The sequence below is a fragment of the Jaculus jaculus genome, chromosome 8 (genome assembly GCF_020740685.1).
Source record: "Jaculus jaculus isolate mJacJac1 chromosome 8, mJacJac1.mat.Y.cur, whole genome shotgun sequence".
Lineage (NCBI taxonomy): Eukaryota > Metazoa > Chordata > Mammalia > Rodentia > Dipodidae > Jaculus > Jaculus jaculus.
In genome coordinates, this window is record NC_059109.1 from 117,806,759 (window position 1) to 117,827,208 (window position 20,450).

At 48.0% G+C, this 20,450-nt stretch overlaps 1 protein-coding gene across 1 annotated transcript in view; it reads left to right on the forward strand.

The window, feature by feature from the left end:
- Positions 1-20,450, forward strand: part of Ctnnbl1 (catenin beta like 1) — a 192,736-nt gene that overhangs the window by 143,203 nt on the left and 29,083 nt on the right. Inside the window, exon 12 of the mRNA XM_004666678.2 lies at positions 20,233-20,330. Coding sequence (XP_004666735.1) covers positions 20,233-20,330 — 98 coding nt within the window. The remainder of the gene's footprint in view (positions 1-20,232; positions 20,331-20,450) is intronic.

The window sequence follows — 20,450 nt, forward strand, 5'->3', positions numbered from 1 at the left end:
GGTGAAGCGAGACATTGGCGTCTGCCTCACAGATTGGTGGTGGGGTCTGGCAGACGCTTAACAAATAGCCCTCTCCTTCTGACGCACGGGGGAACCTCTTGGAGTTGACCTTGCCTCAAGAAGCTGGTCTAGAAATACCTGTTCCCAGTATGTCTTATCTGATCAAAAGTCCCAGATGACAGAGACCATTTTGAAAATCCTGAATTTGGGGTTAAGCTTTGTCTGAACGTGGCCACACCGGAGCGCAGCCCAGTAGCTTAAGAGGCTCATCTAAAGCAGCGAGCCAGAGCTGGAGGCTCTGCAAAGACTTTGATCTGTGAGGTGCTCAGAGGGAGCCCAGCCGGCCTCTTCCACAGGTCATTTTGTACAGCTCTCCATGGTAAACACTCAGTGGGGCCACGGAAGGTGTTTGACCCCAGAAGACACAAGTGAGCCACCTCCAGCCCACCCTGAAGGCGCTCACTTCCTGCTGGAAGACCACATGCAAATAAAGGTGCTGGCAAGGGAAGCTGGAGGTTCCAAAGGAGGCAGGTTGCAAGGCGCGATGGGAAACTGCTGAACTAGACATCTCAGTTCCTGGGGAAGACTGGAAGGAGAGAAAGGGAGTAGGAATTCCCCATATGGACAAGGCCTGGAATTACTTCCAGGGAAAGGCGTAGCATGTGCAAAGGCGCTGGTCACTGTCCTGTCCTGGGAGCCACACCTGCCTCCCGTCTTCCACAGGGCCAGGGCCATGACCAGGAGGACGGAGGACCAGCCCAGGCTGCCAGAGCTGACACACCAGGAGGGAGCCAGAGCCGCAGATGGCTGTCCTCCTGGCTGTCACACGGTCCTGGTGTTTGTCTTCTAAGGCAAGCCTTTCATTTCCCCTCCACCTTGGAGTTCATGTATGAAGCTGGTCGTGAGTAACACTGTAACATAGACGCCTCTTGAATGGGAGCCTGCAGGTCCTGCCACCCACTGCCCCGTCACATGCTCACTCTGGGAACCCACTCCATCTCTCCAGGCCATCCTCTGCCTCCTTCCAGAGTCCTTTAAAGTCTGCTCGCTGCAGATCTAGAATAAAACCTGGATGGATGTGGCATGTGAGGCCAGCCCCTTGGGCCTCCCCTTGGCTACTTGCTGTCCTCCTTGCCGTTCCGTTTCCAGTGGTCTGAGCTCCGCACATCCTCCAAGCATGCCATTGTTTCCCTTCTGTGCCTCAACATGTGGTCCCTTCCCCAACCCCCTTCAGGTGGGGCCAGTTAATTATGCTTCAGATGGGTGTCTTCCCAATCTGTGTCCCCCAGAGCCTCTCTTGCTTTCCTGCTTCTCTTCTTTGACAGGCCTCTTACTTGTTCTCCCAGAGTGTCCCTGTGGGAAGTGGCTATTAGCTTGTTTGTTTCCACTCAGCTGTAGGCTCTGTCAGGCAAGGGCCACATTATGCTTGGGGTGGGTGGGGTGGATAGAATCCCTTTTCATCTTTTATCTCTGTGTATGTAGACCCAATCAGAGGAAAAAAAATATTTTATTGTGGGAATTGTCAAAATACACAGAGGAGGAAAACACATGCATATTGGTTCTTAGCCTACCTATCACACAGCTTTGATTAAGGCTTTGCCAATCTTAGGCTGGAGGGATGGCTTAGCGGTTAAGGTGTTTGCCTGCAAAGCCAAAGGACCCAGGTTCAATTCCCTAGGACCCACATTACCCAGATGCACAAGGGGTCACATGCATCTGGAGTTAGTTTGCAGTGGCTGGAGACCCTGGAGCGCCCGTTCTCTCTCCCTCCTTCTGTTAAATAAACAAAAAGACTTTGCCAATCTTGTTTCATTCCCTGCCTTCTATTTTTTTTCCCTGCAGTATTGTAAAACTTCATGTAATTTTACCTCTTATGGAGTTTTTTAATTCACGAAATCACTAACTGATATGAATGAGAGCCTGAGAGGCAGCCATTTTTCTAGCCAGAATATATCCATTAACATTAAGATCTACTGATCATTCGGCCTAGTGCCAGTAGATGTCAGAAACAGCTTACTCGGGCTTTCTCGGTGGTAGCACTATTGACACTTTATATTAGGTCCTCCTTTGTTGCGAGGGGCTGTCCTGTGCTTATAGGGGACTGGTCAGCATTGCTGGCCTACACCCACGAGAGGAATAGCAGCCTTAGTAACTACTAGCACCCTCATAGAAATTACAGATGTTGCTGGGTATGGTGGCACATACCTTTAATCCCAGCACTTGGGAGACCGAGGGAGGAGGATTGCTGTGAGTTCCAGGTCAGTCTGCTTCAAATAACCTACAAAGAAAAGAAAAGAAACTGTAGATGTCTCACTCAGTAAAATCCTTTCCTTCTTCCCTGCTGTGGAGAGCCACCCTCATAGAGAAAGGGGGGAATGTTGCTGCTCTTGAAAGCTGGGAGGGCTGTTCAGTAGTCAGTCAGGGAGAGTCCTGCTCATTACGACTGTGCTGCTTCATGCTGGGGAATAAAGTCGGTGTTCCGCTCCTGGCCCGTGTGCCAGGGTGCGTCCCACCATGCCGCGTGGCATTTCTAAAAATTACCAGGGTCAAGTCAGAGGCTTCCTAGGAGCTTGTGGCCTTGTGGTTTCCGTGAGAGTGTCTCACTGAACAGAAATGATCCTGTGGCTAGGTGAGGAGAGTTCTAGAATAGTGCTACCAGTCAGGGCTTATGGCTGCAGATGATGGCTGTTTATCACTCCCTTTTGCCAAAGTGGAGCTGGCTGAGGGAGTACTTCTTTGGGCATGCGTCTTAGATTCCAGAGTGGTAGACCAGGAGCGTTTGGTTCACAGAAATTACTGTGAAGTTGGATTTTGCCAGAAACCATCCATTTTGCATAAAGCAAAAGGACATTGGAGTTGCACTTTGTAGCTTTGTTCAGAACAGGCTCTTGGCTTATTTATCACAACTCAACCTTCTAAACAGTTACTGTGGAAAGCTGGGGGCTGGGAAACTTAATTCACCAGAGAGGGTGCTTTGGGGATGTAGAAAGAACACTGGCCTTTGGTTTATGCCTTTAACTAATTCTGCAGTCTTGGGTCAGGCCTGAACCTCTCTGAACCTCACTGCAAAATGGGATGACTAACTCACTGCAAGAGTAGCCATGAATGTCAACTGAGAAAGGGAAGCTTGGGGGCTCAGAACACTTGCTGTAAGGCCTACACCCAGCATTACCAAAACAAAAAGAAAAAAGTTGAGAAATTTCTAGCCTGGTACTTGGCATAGGACATTACAATGACTTTCCTTCTCGAAAGTGCATGTGTCTTGCCAACTCTTATTCTTTCTTGTATACCTGTAAAATGACTGCACAGGATAGATAAGAAGGCAATGGTGACATGTCCTTACTGTACTTGCCAACATATTGTTGATTACATTTTGTTAGTCAAACGATGTAAAGCTGTCTTTGTCACACACAGTGTGTTCTTTAGGGTAAGCGAACTCTCCTTCCTATGTGGGTCTCATTCTGGTTCAATCCCAGAGCATCTTCAGAGCAGCAGGGCCTGCACAGTTTTCCAGTCATTTTTGTGAACAGTCATAGAATGGTTTCGTCTGTTCGCCTCAGACTTGGAAAAACTGCTTGAGCACCCCTGAAGTCCCTTCATCTTCTCACTGTGCTGCGTGCCAGGCTGAAGGAGGCAGGGTTAAGAAGTCAGACTTGAAACAAATGAACACAAGGCTACCTTGCGTCTGCACACAGGCCTTTCTGGTCTCTGTGGCAATCAGCAGAGCCCTGGAGCCCAACAGCAGTTGGCAAGGCTGCAGCTGCCTCAGGAAGGCTTGGCTGCTTAATGTGGGAGGAAGAGGAGGAGGAGACGGGGCTATTGCACAGTGCCAAGGCAGCACCACAGAATAAGGTGAACACGGTGAAGAGGTAGGTTTAGCTCATTCTGGAATTCCACACACACACACCCGTACCCCCCCCCCCAGCAGAATTTCTGCCCAAAGCAGGCTTGCAAGAAAAGGCTTTAGGGATTGTAAAAATGTCCCCTGTGCTCTGGGGCTGTGATGGTCACCCCTGCTGTGCTGAGGCATGCTGATGCTTGCAAGAGAGTCCGGAGAGCAAAGGCCTGCACAGAGGGACAGTATGGGAGCCTAGCTCTGGGTAAGAGTCTAGGATGTGTGGTATGCCTGAGGAGACTTTGCTCTGCTCCCCCAGCCCTCAAGGACTATTTGGCAATACACAGAGCTGGCCATCAAAAAAAGCTTATTTTTTAAAATATATTTTATTTTAATTTATTTATTTATTAAGCAGAGAAAGAAGGAGAGAGAGAGAACGGGCATGCCAGGGCCTCTAGCCACTGCAAACGAAGTCCAGACAGATGAGCCACTTTGTGCATCTTACGTGAGTTCTTGGGCTGACATCAAACCTAGGTGTTTAGGCTTCGCAGGCATATGCCTTAACCACTAAGCCATCTCTCCAGACCCCAAAAAGATTCTTTACAAAGAAAACTAGTTACAGTACAAATGTTCTGGCTATCTCGTGTCAGGATCCAAGGATGTCAGCATGTATTTGATTGGAAGGGAGCGGTAGTAACTAAGTACTACACTTTTTCAACCCCTGACGGAGCTGGTAGGCCGCAGGAGCTGAGCGTCCACGGCAGCCGTCTTCATCAGAGGCTGTGCCGAAGGCCAGCGAGATGCTGGTGCTTATGGGCATTCCTGCTTTAAAAAAGAAAAGGTGATGAACTCCAGACACTCATTTCTGCCAGTTAATGACTAAGGCTTACTTTCAGAAAGCTGTATCCATCCATGCGGCCCAGCTCTGTCTGTGTATCATGATCTAGAGCGTCTTAAAGATCCCCTTGGAGATGGTGAGGGGAAAGGAAGACAGCGTACTTGCCTTTCTGCCAACAGTAGCTTCTGCTCTTTTAACTGCCACTGGATGTAGAGCTGCTGCTGAGCAGGGGTGCACCCGCCTTTGCTTGGGCTCTCGGGACTCACACTGTCACCGTGGCCTTCTTAAGGAAAGAAGTTAGGGACTGTTTGTTCTACCTTGCTCCAGTGCTCAGAGGAAAAAGGACAGGCCATTGTGGCTGCTACCCACACTTCTTCTCCGTAGGAGCACGCCCATGAAGCAGGACCCACAGTGGATTGCAGAGGGAGATGAGACTCACAGTGCCTAATGTCCCTCTCAGGCCAGCCGGCAGGCCTGGCAGCTTCCCCGTGCCGTCAGGACCCAGATTCCCTCTAGCATTCTGTACTAGCTGCCATTTTTGAACTTGCCTCATGGTCGCTGGTAGCCACTAGAGCTCCACTTATGACACCTATATTCCAAACAGCAAGAAGGAAAAGGGTGGGGGAGGGAAGGGTGAAGGGGGACGAGTCCCTTCTGGAAGTCCCAAGTACCAGTCCACTGAAGTCACTGACCCCGAGTTAGTCTCACAGCACTGCCTACTGATAAGAAAAGCTACAGGGAGTAGCAGACAGCTTCAGGTTTGCTGAGAACAATTTCCAGACCAGGCACAGTTATGGAAGAAGGGATTTACTGAAGCTTACAGATCCAGGGGAAGTTCCACAATACTTGGCTTAATGCTCCAGTTGCTTCAGTTGCAAGCCCCAAGCCCATGCCCATTGCTCCAAAGCAAAAGTTCCAGGAGACCAAAATCCACATGGTCAAGTTCATCCCATCCTACTCCTGGTACTACAGTCTGTATTCGTGAGGGTTCTCTAGAGGAACAGAACCAATAGAATGAATTGCATTTAAAAAAGAACTTATTGGATTAGCTTACAGCAATCCAACAATAACAGCTTGCAGGCCTGAGAGTCAAGGAACCCGGTAGCTGCTCAGTCCGTGAGGCTGGAGGCTTTCTGGAGAGGCACTGCTCTTCCATCCACATTGGAAAACAGCTCTGGCAGCCATTTGGGAGGAGGGGATACTGTCCTTCCCAGAGCTTCCTTAGATAAAGTCCCCTGTCCAAAAGGGGCTGCTCACTCTGGGGGAAAGGCTCATCCTGGGGGAAGGATTCCTCCTTTAGTTAATCCTTCCTGGAAGCAACCTCAGAGAACCACTTATGAGGAATGTCTGTGGATTCCTAAACAGATCAAGTTGACATAAACTTAACCATCACACAGGGCTTGTTTTGTTTTTAAGCTGTTCACATTACTTCTAAGTAAAATTAAAACAGCCTCTAGTACCAATAAATCAGAGGAGAGCCAGCTGGGGATGTGGGGTCACTGACAGTCTCAGCCAGCTTACTGTCCCTGAATGTACAGAATGCCTCGCAGAGTTGGCTCAGCCTGTACTGAGCTCCATTATCCCATGATGCTGCCCAGAGCTCGTGCGACTCCAATCACACTGCTGCTGCGTGTGTGACAGGGTTGGTGTCACTGACAGAGAAGACTGTAGGAGACAGACAGAAAAGAACAGACCAGAAGTTGGAGGTAGTTGCGTAGTAGGGTTGTCAGGCCTGGCAGCCATCTCTTCCAGCCCTTCTGGAGCCCAGGCCTGGCTTCCCCTGGGGAGGGTGGGCGGAGCCGCGCTGCTCTGCTCTTTCCCCCTGAGCTCGGGGAACAAGGCAGCGTGTGACCGAGAAACATTCCTGAGCACACCCAGCCACTCCTTGCTTGAGCGCACATTTTCCCACCGCCACAGGGTTGTAAATTTGTCAAGATAGCACTTAAATACTTTTCTGATCCATACTGCTACTAGGACGTTGCGAGAAGTCAGAAAGGGATCCCATGGGGAGGAGGAGAACGTGCGAGTCAACCTGAGCTCGCTCTGCGGCCCGTGTGCTCGCTCACTCGCTGTTTGCAGCCTCTCATCACAAGGAAAAACCAGGATGCCCAGATGGTTTTAGCTATTTCAGGTTGAGTCCATTTCAGCAGAAACAATAGTCAAAATTTCAAACAGTATACATATCAGAACTCCTTTTGGGAAAATCGCCTTGGGAACTTGTTCGTTTATATTCCAAGTTCACATTGCCCTCACCTCTTGCTTGACTCTTTCTCAACATTTTCTTTAAAAATTCAAACACACATAAAAGGTGAAAGGAAGGTATGGCGGATGCTCACATACCCGCCTCCAAGGATACAGTTAACATTTTGCTATATTTTCTTTCCCACATATTCTACCCACCCCTCCATCCATTTTTATTTTTCAAGGTAGCGTACTTCACACTTCAACACACCAGCGTGCTTATCATTAACCTGGAGTTATACGTTATGTTTAGATACAATCACACAGTGAGATACACAAACCTTGAGTGGCTCCTATAATTAGTTTCAGCAAATACATATGCTGTCGAGATGTAGAACATCTTATTATCCCAGAAAGTTCCTTCTGGCTAATGAGATCCCTCCTCCTGCCTCACGAAGCTAGCCTCTGTTGTGTGTTTTCTCCATAAGCAGGTTAGCCTCTCCGGCAGCCTCACTCGCTCGTTGGGTTCACACAGGGTCTTCTCATTTGGATGGGGCTTCCTTCCGCTCAGCGTGCTGCTTTGGACACTCGTTAGTAGTCATGGTGTGCATTGCGAGCTTGCTTGCTCCTTTTCTTTTGTAGGATGGATGACTTTTATCCCCCATGCTTCCTGTTAATAGGCTGCTTCTGCTTTGAGCCACAGGGGATCCAAGTTCTTTTGACCTCTTGGGTAAATACCTAGGGGTAGAATGGCAAGGTCATTCAATAGGTCACTCTTTTCTGGCAACTGGGGCCTCATGATTGAGGTGATGGTTGATCTCATGAACGATCTCGGTCACCCTCATCCTGTAGTCTAGGGTGAGAGAGAAGAGATCCGCAGAGGGCTCCTCTTGGACACACCAGTGTTCTTTGCATCACTCCTCCTGAGAAAGGCCTGAGATTCCTTCCAGGGGCCATTAACTATTTCAGTTCTGCTGAAGGACAGTTGATTAGTAGCTACACCCAACTGCACCATCCTCTGCCTTCTCAGTCCTATGGGGTAAAGTCCAGACTCCAGTGGAGTGTGTAAGGTTCTTGTCTAGTTCTCCATCTCATCTTCCATCCTCCCCTCGCCTCCTGCACTCTGCCCTGAGCTGTTCCCACTTGTCTTCATGCCTCAGCCTCTCCTGCTGGGGCCTGTGATGAAATCCTCGGTGTAGGATTTGGCTCATGCAGGCCCTCCCGAACAATCAGTTGCTTCAATGGGTGCCCTTTCTCAGGGAATCCGTGCGCTTTGCATATGTGTGTCATCAAGCTTGCTCCCACCATATCTTGTTACAGTATCACGTCCAGCATTGGTTGAACTGTTGCAGGACTAGGGTCAGGGAGGGCTAGGCACACCCAGCCTTCACGGAGCTTCCCCTCTGTCCGGGGCTCTGCAGCAGTGTCTCTTCTGTTTAGCCTGGTAGCACTCAGATGCCAGCTGACGGTGATTTCTCCTCACCACATCCTTCGGGTATTTTGCGCTTTGAAAGCTTCATCCAATGAAACTCTCATGATTGTGTTTGCACAAGTAGCACTAATGAGGTCAAATGCCTTCCTCATATCCCCACTGGATATTAAAGTTTTAGTATAGTCAACTAAGTGGGTCACTTCCTAGCTGTAAGACCCTAAAAGGCAAATTTCTTCTTCCAACTCAGTCACTAGTTTTTTTTTTTTTTTAATCTGTGAAATGAGGAGACTGGTCAAAAGTGCTCCTTGCTGGGAGTGGTGGTGCACACCTTCAATTCCAGCACTCAGGAGGCTGAGGTAAGAGGATCACTGTGAGTTCGAGGCAAGCCTTAGACTATATAGTGAATTCCAGGTCAGCCTGGGCTACAGCAAGACCCTACCTCAAAAAAAAAAAAAAAAAAAATGTGGTCCTCAGGATTGTTGTGTAGTAAGAGTGAGATGAGATGAGGCAAAGTGTGCAAAGCACGCTCAGAGGCACATAGTAGGTTTGTTTGCGTGTTGCCTCGTAAAGTCCCCGGTCTCTAACCCAGTGCCTGCCACATATTGAATATTCAGGAAGTGTTTCAAGAATAAGGATGCATGTATTTTGCGTATGTGTTAAAGAGGCTATATATAGATGCTCACACAGACCCATCTGTCTTGCGAAGAGTGTTTGATCTGACTAGCATCAATATTCAGCCGGAGGGGCCAAGCACACACGCGTGACTCTTCCTGGCTTGCCACATCCCCTGCTAGGCAGATGTCCATTATCATGAAATGTAAAAGGGGGGGAAATAATAATAAAGGCAGAGGAGTGTGATGTTATGGCTTGGTTTGACAGGGCCTCCTGCTACTTTAGCTGCCAGTGCTGGGCAGGGAACAGAGTCATCTGTATTCCAGCACACCGCTGCTGAAGTCAGGATCGATCTAATTAGGGTATTTTAAACATCCTTTTTGCATTCAAGCCTTTACAGAAACCAGGATGTCTGTCCATCTGGGTAGCCGGAGGCAGGTTGGCAGTGAGGTTCAGGGATTAACACAGAGATGGCGGTAATTTTAGAAGCGCCGTATGATTTCCTTAAAACAAAAGAGCTAATGGCCTTGGATGGTTGGAGGAAACAAAGGCAGCTTTGCAGCATGGCCTTGAATTTTAAAGAAGCTCTGCAAGAGCCTGCCAGGGTAGGGGCCTGGTGGGCGCAGCACAGGGCCCATTTTCATCCGAAGAATAGAATACCGTCTGCCCACATGCCTATCCATTTGGGCTTCTGGAAGGCCGGTGCAGGCCGGGTGGGCAGCACGGCCAAGACTTCAGTGCCAAGCCACTGAGACATGCTTAGGTCTACTTGTCATAGTCCAGCACTCAGATTGAGGCGTGCGCTGCACCCACCTTTCCAACTTCCCCTTGGCCCTTCGCCCTCTGAGTCTCCCACCGCATGGATCTCTTCTGTTTGCTTTTCATCTTCATTCCTTTGCTTCAGGTCAGTCCATCTGCTTGTAGCATGCTTGTTCCTGCTCTCCTCCTGCCTGCCCCTGTCCTTGAAGGCTCCGCTCCAGTACGACCTTCCCTCCATCTCCCCAGCTGCCCTGGCCAGCGGCGTTTGCTCCGGTGGTGCGCTCTGCCTCTTTCTCAGTCACCGTCACGTTCTGTGCGTCATTTTAGTAATTCTTTATTTTCAACAGCTCTGTTGAGGTATCATTGACATCTTCAAAGGTTGGAGCTTTACATTTTGATATATGTGTCTATTAGGAGCTGCAGGTGCCTCCTCTTCCTCTATGGTAAGCACAGGCCTCCCTGCCGGCCACACTGAAACTTAGTGGAGGTTCGGACAGGACACTTGTGGAGCTGGAGGCATCTCCTTGGCACAAGGGGATGAGGAAGTCACAGCTGGGAATCACTGCTCTCTACCTTGTCACCATTTTCCTTCCCTCCCCATCTCCCACTCCCCCAGCTTGGAGACTTGTTACTATAAAGACTGTTCCAGGGCCAGAGCCCTGGCTCAGCTGCCTGCACAGCCTAACAATCCCAGTTCAGTTCCCCAGTACCCATGGAAAGCCAGAGGCACAAAGTGGTACTTAAGTCTGGAGTTTGTTTTCAGTGGCTAGAAGCCCCAGTGTGCCCATTCTTTCTCTCTCTCCTTGGAAATAAGTAAACAAAATATTTTAAAAAGGTATTCCAAGTCTGTGAATGTGCCCGGAAGACCTAAACTCCTGGCTTCTGTTAACCTGCCAGCCTTGTCTCCGGAAATGACATTGAGCTCAGGGCCATTTGCTTGCCAGTGTAACGCACCCAGCTCTGCATTTCTCATAGCAGTCTGAGAAAATCTCTTTTCTGTCTCAGTTCTGACTTCTCCTTCTCCAGTCTGTGTAGCTATTCACCCATCCCTCTTTCCTACCCCATTTGTACTAGGAGCCCTTCACTAGATGTCATCTGAATCCACATGAGCCAGTTAGTCACCTGCTCGTCTTCACTCGTAAGATAGAAGGCTGCCCCACTGTGGACGGTCTTTCATCTCCACAATCCCCGGCACACAGTAGGTGCTCAAGATGCTTCACACCCTGTTATTGAGGCGAGGCCCAAGACTGAGAAGCTATTTGTTTTCTTTACAGACCACCTGTTCAGTTTTCTACTCTTCCTATGAGACCAAAGGGCAAATGATGCTGTCTAAGTGCATTGGTTTTTAACAAAAGGGAGGGCCGTCTCTGCTTAGGTACGCAGTGTCCTTCAGTGAACAGCCACTACCTACCTTAGGGCTGTCTGCATGTCTCCTAGAATCTTGTTTTATTTGGCTTTATAAGGTAGCCACACAGTGCACCGTATTTTAATTTATTGTGGGATTAAAGGGTGAGACTGAAGTTGGCCTTGATCCATTTTAGGGTTAGAACAAATCTTGAGTTATAAAAAATAGCCCTGCAAGCTGAGAGAGTCAAGCCATGTGGCCCTTGCTTTTGTTAGCAGGGGTGAGCTAGGAGGATGTGGGCAGGCTGACCTGCTCAGGGGGAAGCAATGTGGGAGGAGAGAGCTGTCTGGCAGGTGCGCTGGTGAGAGAATCCTTTATGATGCTCTTTTTGGATATGGCACATTGGCTCATTGCAGGCTGCTGTCTGATAGAGTGAGTGCTGTCTCTATCAGTACTCCTTGGATATAACGTCTCCTTTGCACACATCTCCTTTGATATAACAGATATAATTGGTGGACAGGTCAGCCCCATTTTACAAATAAGAAAACTGAGACAGGGTTGAAGCACCAAGCCTGAGGTTTAATAGCTAGGGAGTACCAGAGACAAGACTTGAATCCAAGTCTAACTGGTCCTAAAGCCACACGTAAGATGACTTAATTCACCCGTCACCTGAGTCTGGGGCAGATCCCTGGAGTTAATCTTCTCAGCGCTTGTGTATTTCTCAGCAAGGGGTCCCGGGCCTATCCTAGGGATCAGCGGCTCTTCTCACAGAGCAAGGTGCTATTAACAAAACGCCGTGGAATTTTGACTTTGCTTGTGTATAAGAGTAAAGATGAAAAGACACCGGTCCATTCTATTCTTCACAAAATGGCACCCAGTGTCAACCTGCTTGGAGTGACGACTCCTACAGTCTGGCTCTGCTGTTCTGAAAAGATCTGGTTTGAGCGTATTAGACCAGGCTCCTTACTGAGGAGCCAGCGCCATCCAGAAGTATTCATCAGATTCTGAGAAGTGTGTTTACTTTGCAGATTTTAGATTCCCATGGCCTCAGAAAGGTGCTTGTAACCTGAGGCAACACCTATCCATTGGCAGGGCCATTGCTTCTATATGCAGGAGAAGTGGGCCAGACACTTCTAACTCTCCTTCCAGCTCTGAACATTATAGAACTCTAACTGCCCTAGAAAATCAAACTTTTAGCCCTTTGCATATATACCAGACTAACCTATTGCAAATCACCCTGGAGAGGCCCTGAGGACACTAGATCTGGGTGAAGGGTGGACCAGAGCCACCCCTCCAGGCAGTTTCAGTAATTAGTGTCAGAGGCAGCCAACTGTCTGACTGTTGAGTAGGGTGCCCAGCAGGCAGGGACTCACCTGGACACAGTTTCAGTACCAGCCCTGGCACTGCCAAAATGCCGCCCCCCCTCGCAAGTGAGTTGGAACTGAACATTAGTTTAGCCTTCTCCTATATGGATCCCGTGTGCACGTGTGTTTTATTGTGTGTGGTGTGTGGTATGTTCATTTTCTCCTCTGCAGTGGAGCGACCACGTCCATGCGGCTGCATTGACAGCTCCATAGCCATCCTTCACCTCCATTTTATCCTGTCGAAATGACAGAGCGGCTGAGCGGGGCTGGCCAGCAGATAAACCTGTTATCTTCCCTGCTCTCTGTGCCAGCAGCTCTCCCCATCTCCTTGGTGCATGAAAAATCGACACCACCTTGAGCTGAAATCTGTTCTTAGGGAAGCTACATTTATTAGTAGCTAATGAAACCCTATATGTACTAAAACTTGGGATGGATGAAATTTGTCCCTATCTGTCAGGCCCCAGTGACCTATGGCAGGCCAGAGCATCCAGACAGGCAGAAGGAGCATGGACAGGTTCAGGTCTGCTTTGCTTGAAGTCCCAAACCCAAGAGTAAGTGGCACTTTTGTTAGTATATACCGCCAGTGGTCAAGGTCTCTACCGCACAGGCTGGGTGCACTGTGACAATGTATGTGAAGATCTGTGTCAAAAATGATTCTCTCATGGGTCACCTTCCTCCTTGGACATGTAATGTTCCTGGTACCCTCTGTGACCCCAGCATTCCAGCTCTCTTTTTGAGGTTTGTGAAGGACATGCTTGTGGAACTTTCTCACCCACGGCAATCAGCAAGATTAGAGGGAAAATTATTGCAAAGCAAGGTTTTGATTCAGTGTCTGTGTGAAACCCAAAATCCCTTCTTTATTTAGTTGGGAAGAAATTGCTTCTGGAAAGACTAATTCAGTAAAGTAGAGAAGACGAGCTGTTATTCATGTCTTACTCCATATGGCCTTTTACTTCATCTTATCCTCATTAAAGCTGTGGATTTTTATAAATCCACATTTACATAGTGCCTGTCTTTGGGGCATAGTGACACCCTCCCCCCATGGGTCCCATGTTCAGGCCTTGCTGGTTTGGTTTCTGGTATCTTTCCTGCCTTCTTTAACAGCATTGGGAGTTGTCCTTTTTTGTGTGTGTGTGTGTGTGTGTGTGTGTGTGTGTGTGTGTGTGTGTGTGTGTTCATGTGCATTAGTGTGGGTGTGTGTGCGACATGGCACACATGTGGTGGCTAGAGGACAACTTGGGTGTTAGTCCTTGCCTCCACCCATTTGAGATAAGGTCTCTAGTTTTTCACATGCCAGGCTGGCTGGCCCACGAGCTTCTGGGCAATTCTCCTGTCTCCACCTCTTTCCTCGGCCTAGGCATGTTAGGATTATAGACACTAGCCCTGTAGCTTCCAGCTTTATGTGGGTTCTGGAGACCTGAACTCAGGTAGTAGCACTTTCACAGAAGAGCTCTGTCCACTAGCAGCCGTGTCCCTGGGGATTGTCTTTTGCTCATGGGGAGCATCATGATATGAACAGTTTACAGACTGGGGTGAGGCAACATGGATTTAAATTTGAGCTCCCATCTCTTACTCAAGCATAGGATGGTAAGTAAGTTAACCTCTCAGAGTCTTGGATTCCAATTTAATAAAGCTGAGAATAGTGCCTTTCTCACTGCTTACTTGTAAGGTTTCAGTGAGAGATTTGTATGCTGACTCAAGCCTGGTGTCATACATGCACAATTAGTAGTACCAGTATACCTTAGCTACTTTCACATAGAGAAAGAGAGAGAGAGAGAGAGAGAGAGAGAGAGAGAGAGTGTGTGTGTGTGTGTGTGTGTTGCTGGAAAGCCGACCAATAGACTCCAGCATGCTATATTCCCAGCCCTCAAATAGATATTCAAAGCAGTGGCACTAGATCTTACATTTTGAGGGTTTTTTTTTTTTGTTTTGTTTTTTATTTTTTTTTTATTTTGGAAGTAAGGTCTCACTCTAGCCCAAGGTGACCTTGAATTCACTATGTAGTCTCACGTTGGCCTCAAACTCACAGCGATCCTCCTACCTCAGCTCCCGAGGGTTGAGATTAAAGGTGTATATGACCATGCCCATAAATTCTAATTTTTAACGAGAAATTGTCAGATGGAAATGTAGGGAAAATATCTGCAACATATAGGAAAAAGACCATGTCATTAATTTATAAAGAGCTCATAGAAATAAAAACTGGGAAAAGGCTAAGTTCACAGAAAAAACAATACAGATGTTCAGTAAACATAGTGTGATAGTTAATTTTTATGTGTTGTCATGACTAGACTAAGGGATACTCTGATAGCTGGTAAGACAGGTTTGTGAGTGTATCTGAGAGGGTGTTTCTGGAAGAGGTTAGCATGTGAATCAGTTGGCTAATAAAGAAGATTGCTCTCACCTCTGTCCGTATCCCAGCCTGTTGAGAGCTCTAATCTCAACAAGGAGGAGGAAGAAGAATAAACTTGTTCTGTTTTCTTGAGCTAAGATAGCCATCTTCCCCTGCCCTCAGACATCTTGTTCCTGCTTCTCAGGCCTTCACACAAAGAACTTAACCACAGGCCCCGTGTGCTCAGACCTTTGGGCTTACACTGGAACAACTCCTCAGGTTTTCCTGTTCCTTCGGTTTGCAGTCTACAAGGCATAAGATCTTTCCATCTCCACCATCACATCAGCTAGTCCCTTGCTGCAAATCTCTGCATACATAGATATCCTGTCAGTTCTCTTTGCCTGGAGAACCCTGGCTAATACACAGAGGAAAAAATGGTTAACCTTTTCCCTAGCAAAAAGAAAACCATGCTTATCATTTAAAGGGGATTCTGTTTTCCACCTGCCAGGTTGTCATAATTTCTGTTAGATTGCTGAGTGGTGATGTGGGGAGCCAGACAGCCATAGAATACTGAGAGTAGAAGGATAATTGGTGTGATCTTTTTGGAAGACAATTTGTCAATGACTTTTTAACATTTTCTGTTATTTTCTTTTGAACCACTAATTCCTCTAATAGGAATACACTATAAAAATAAGCGTGCGGAATCATGTTCACAGAACATAGCAAAAACAAACAACTCCAAATTGTAAATCTCTTGAAATACCTTGGAATGGGTCACTAATTAAATTATAAGTAAATTCAGTGGAATTTTACATAGACACTTTAAAAAGTGAGGGCCTGAGGAGATAGCTTAGTTGGTAAAGTGCTTGCATAAGGACCTGAGTTCAGTCCCCATAACCCACATAAAAGTGCTAGGTAGGCATGGTGGGCCACATCAACAGTCCTGTGCTGGGCACACTGGAAACAAGCAGATCCTTGGGTCCTGCTAGCCAGCAATCTAGCCTAATTGACAAGTTCCAGACCAACAAAAGTCCTTGTCTCAAGATAGGTGGACAGCACCTGAGAACACCACCACCCAAAGTGTTCCCTAGCCTCCACACATATGCATACCCACACATGCATACACACATTTAAAAAGATGAAGTGTGTGGCTGGAGAGATGACTTAGCAGTTAAGGCGCTTGCCTGTGAAGTGTAAGGACCCACATAAGCCAGATGCACTGTGTGGCGCATCTGTCTGGAGTTCATTTGCAGTGACTAAAGGCCCAGGTGCACCCGTGTTCATTTGTTTTTCTCTCTTTCTATCTCTATCAAATAAATAAATAAAAATATTTTTTACAAGATGAAGTGTGGGGTAGGATGCTGGCTCATCAGTTAATGGCACTTGCTCTCAAAGCCTGAAGGCCTGGGACTGATTCCCCAGTACACACAAAGTGGCACATGCATCTAGAGTTTGCTTGCATTGGCAGGAGGCTCTGGCATGCCCAATACACAGTCACATTTTTCCTCTGTGTCTGCTTCTTTCTGTCTCTTTCTCTCAAATAAATGGAATTTTTTTTCTAAAAAAGAATATAACTTTTCCCCTGAAAAGGTAGACAAGTTACCTTTTAGTTTTTTCTTGGGGCAGTGAGACAGTGGGAGAAGTACAAGAAAAGAAAACATTAAGTGCATTTATCTTCTGTACATTCTCATCACATGCATCTATCGCTTTTCTGTTTTCACTCATTGGCAAGCATAGAAGAGATCGGGAAATGAGCATTGAAAAGAACTTGCTGCTTCCTTTGGATGAGGGTAAATTTATCTTTGAGCTTCCTACTAGTCAAGGCAAAAAAAAAAAAAAAAAGAACCCGATAAAGTAAACAAAAAATTGATCAGAAAAGAGAAACATTTTCCTGATGTTAGTCTCTAAAAGGAATGTCACTGCCGAGATTACCTTAACCCTAGATGTGATCTCCTCTGTCTGCACCCCAAGCTTCCAAGGCACGAATAGGTTCTGATCACTTTCCTATACAATCCAGTCCTTATCCATCCAGTGGCTTTTGATGATTCCTTTGCCTGGTCGTTCCCCTCCCACACGCACAGATACACGCTCTTTCTGTCTCTTGTCTTCTCTGCTTGGTTCATACAGAGGCCAGACCCTCCCTGACTGTGTCTTCAAAGGCATTCCCTCTTACCTTGCCTCCTCTTCCTGAGCTGAACCCTGGGTTCCTAGTGGTCCTCGTCTTCCTGTGTTCCGGAGCTGTGCGTGCTCTCTGCACCGCCTACCTTCATCCCATCCACCCCTGTAGGCAGTTTCAGCCACCAGATTATGCTGCCTCGGTCCCAGCCATGCGGAGTTGGAAGAAAGATGCTAGGGGAACCTGGGGTTTTAGGAACGTGCATAAGAACTCTGTGTACAGCGTATGAGAAGAAAACTTGCTATTTTTTTTTAAACATGGTTGCTTTTTTTGTTTAATTTTATTTATTTATTTGAGAGCTACAGACACAGGGAGAAAGACAGATAGAGGGAGAGAGAGAATGAGCGCGCCAGGGCTTCCAGCCTCTGCAAACGAACTCCAGACACTGCGCCCCCTTGTGCATCTGGCTAACGTGGGACCTGGGGAATTGAGCCTCGAACCAGGGTCCTTAGGCTTCACAGGCAAGCGCTTAACTGCTAAGCCATCTCTCCAGCCCAAACTTGCTATTTTTTATATGTAACAAATTGAGGGGCTGGAAGATGGATCAACAGTTAAGGTACTTGCCTGAGGAGCCTGATGACCTGGGTTTGATTCTCCAGTACCCATAAAGCTAGATACACAGGGTGGCACACAGATCCAGAGTTTGTTTGCAGTAGCAAGATGCCCTGGCGTACCCATTCTCTCTTTGTTTCTGTCTTTTTCTTTCTCTCTGTGTGTGTTCTCCCTCTCCCTCCCTCCCTCTCTACTCGCAAATAGGCAATAAAAATTTTTTTTAATTGAATCTAAGACAGATACAGTGGTGTGTGCCTGTAATCCTAGCATTGACAAAGTGGAAGCAGGAGGATCAGAAATTCAAGGCCAGTCTTGGCTATGTAGAGTTCAAGGCCAGCCAAAGCTGCATAAGACCCTGTCTCAAAAAGCCAAATCAAACACAAAACAAAAATTGAATCTGTCAGTTAAAGGTATTTTATTGGAGCTAATGTCTTCCTAGGAAGGAGCCCTCCACTGACTCCCACACGTGGGGATGCTGCTGTAGTGGTGGCATTTGATTGCGTGGTAGCTGTGGGATAGTGTTCTCTGAATCTGGGCTAGGTGCCATTTCCAGAGGAGTGAAAGCCACTTGAAGGCTTTAGAAAACAACTAGAACTCAAGAGTGATTTGTTTGAGCCCCACGAGCAGGACTGAAAGTTTGTGTTGTATGGAAAGCTGGCTTTCTTCCCATTCATTCACTAAGAGTTTCCAAAATACCCATTGTGTGCCCAGTATGGTTTGGAATGGAGGTATAGCAGTGACAAAAGCAGACTGAAATCTCTGCCTTCCTGGAATGTGTGTTCTGACTGAAGGGAAATGGTGAACTCGAGGAGTAAATATAGATTACCCGATGAAGAGAAGACAGGAGGTAAGAGGACTCCAGGACAGCCCGTGCTGGAGCATTGCATTTTTAATGAGGCCGGGCAGCAGTCTGGTGGGGTGAAGAGTAAGTCACAGGGTAACTGGTAAGGCGCGTTCCAAGCAGGGCCGCTGAGGCAGGAGCAACCTAATGTCAGAAGCTGCGTTTAAGTGAGTGGGTCAGGAGCCACCGCTAAAGGGTGGGTGTGGCTGCTCTGGAAAATGCCCAAGGGGGCGAGGGTGGAACGAGAGAGGCTCCTTAGCAGGCTGTGGAGCGTCAGAAGCAGGGTGACCGTGCTGCGGAGCAGAGTGGCGGCAGTGGCAGCTCCGAGCTGGGGTTCTGGGTGGAATCCAGTGAGAAATCTGCCAGCACCTCTTTATGAAGGGTGTGCTCGCTCTGGAGATGGGAGAGCCTGGTCTCCGTGGACTAGATGCACAAGGCTGGGGAGGAAGGTCACAGGGGCTTTGGACACGTTAAGTTGAATGGACCTGTTAGACAGGAAGCAGCCGCATGGGCAGCGGAACGCAGTGGACATTCAGAGGACAAGACTAGCCTACAGGGTTGTTTGTGATCCATGCATGAAAATGGTCCCCAACACCGTGGGCCATGGGCAGAATGAGCAGTAATGCAGAGCGAGGGACATCTGAGACTGAGGGAGTCTGTCACTGAGGGGTGAGGCAGGAGGACTGAGGGTGGAATGCTTCTGAGGGGAGTGACGAACACCGCCGCCGTGCAGTCAGGTACGTGAACACCCCTGCGCCACTCGCCAGTCATGTGACTGAGATCTCAGGATGACGTGGGTGTCTGAAGATGCTCTCCAGACGCAGTAGTCTGTCATTCACTCTGAGCATTCCATCTCCAAATAAACTTGGTCATTTCCCCCGAGAGTAGGCTTCTGTCACCTCCATCTCAATGTCATTATTGAAGGACTTTTTTTTTTTAGCTTGTTCAATGTAGGGTCTTACTCTAGCTCAGGCTGACCTGGAATTCACTATGTAGTCTCAGGATGGCCTCGAACTCACGGCGATCCTCCTACCTCTGCCTCCCGAGTGCTGGGATTAAAGGCGTGTACCACCACGCCCGGCACCAGATTTTTTTTTTTTAATTTATTTATTTGAGAGCGACAAACAGAGAGAAAGACAGAGGGAGAGAGAGAGAATGGGCGCGCCAGGGCTTCCAGCCTCTGCAAACGAACTCCAGACGCGTGCGCCCCCTTGTGCATCTGGCTAACGTGGGACCTGGGGAACCGAGCCTCGAACCGGGGCCCTTAGGCTTCACAGGCAAGCGCTTAACTGCTAAGCCATCTCTCCAGCCCCAGATTTTTTTTTTTTAATAGCAAAAACTTTCCCCACAACTAAAGTCCATACTGTTGCCTTCAGCTGCCCTCTTTTCCATGGGTGTCATACAGTTCCTGAGGGAAGCTGGGCTGAGGAAGCCAAGGAGGCTGGCTCAGGGTTGCATGCTTACTCCCACCCCCAGCTCCTCCCAAAGCCAGTCAGCAGCGTGTAGGGGAGCGGGCCAAACCCTGTAGCATTTCTTATCTCATCCCAGGGTAGTTGCTGGGGCAAGTTACAAGACAATTTGAGAATTCAACAGAACATTTCCTATTCATTGTTCACCCATATCCTAGCCAGTATTCGTATTCTATTCACGGTTATTTCTGTAAAGGGGGGATTAGTTTGAGGTTCTGTTGTGGACAATAAAAGTCAATTAATTCTAGGCAAGATAGAAATTCTCACTTCATTTTGGTCCCCTTGCTCACATTGTCCTTGAGGATGTCATCTCTTTTGACTATCCCTTATGCCACATGCGGCTATCAGCTCAGTTTTCCGATGGCACCACTGAGATTCTTGTCTTATTAATCAATATCGTCAGTCAGCGAGGCCTCCTTACTCCTCCCCTGAAAGACCCGAAGAGGTAATAATTACTGCTCTGATCTCAGCATGTTCTCTCTTCTCCTTCCCACCCCAGAGCATGTCTGTTCGATCCTGGCTTCCCTCCTACGCAACCTGAGAGGGCAGCAGCGGACCCGGCTTCTGAATAAATTCACCGAGAATGACAGCGAGAAGGTGGGTGACTGCGACCCTGCGCAAGGGGCCTCACTTGATGCAGCTGGAGGGTGCCGGAGCAAGTGCTCCTGCCTGAAACATCTCCAGCATCAGGGCCCCCCGGGACTTTGCATCCGAAAA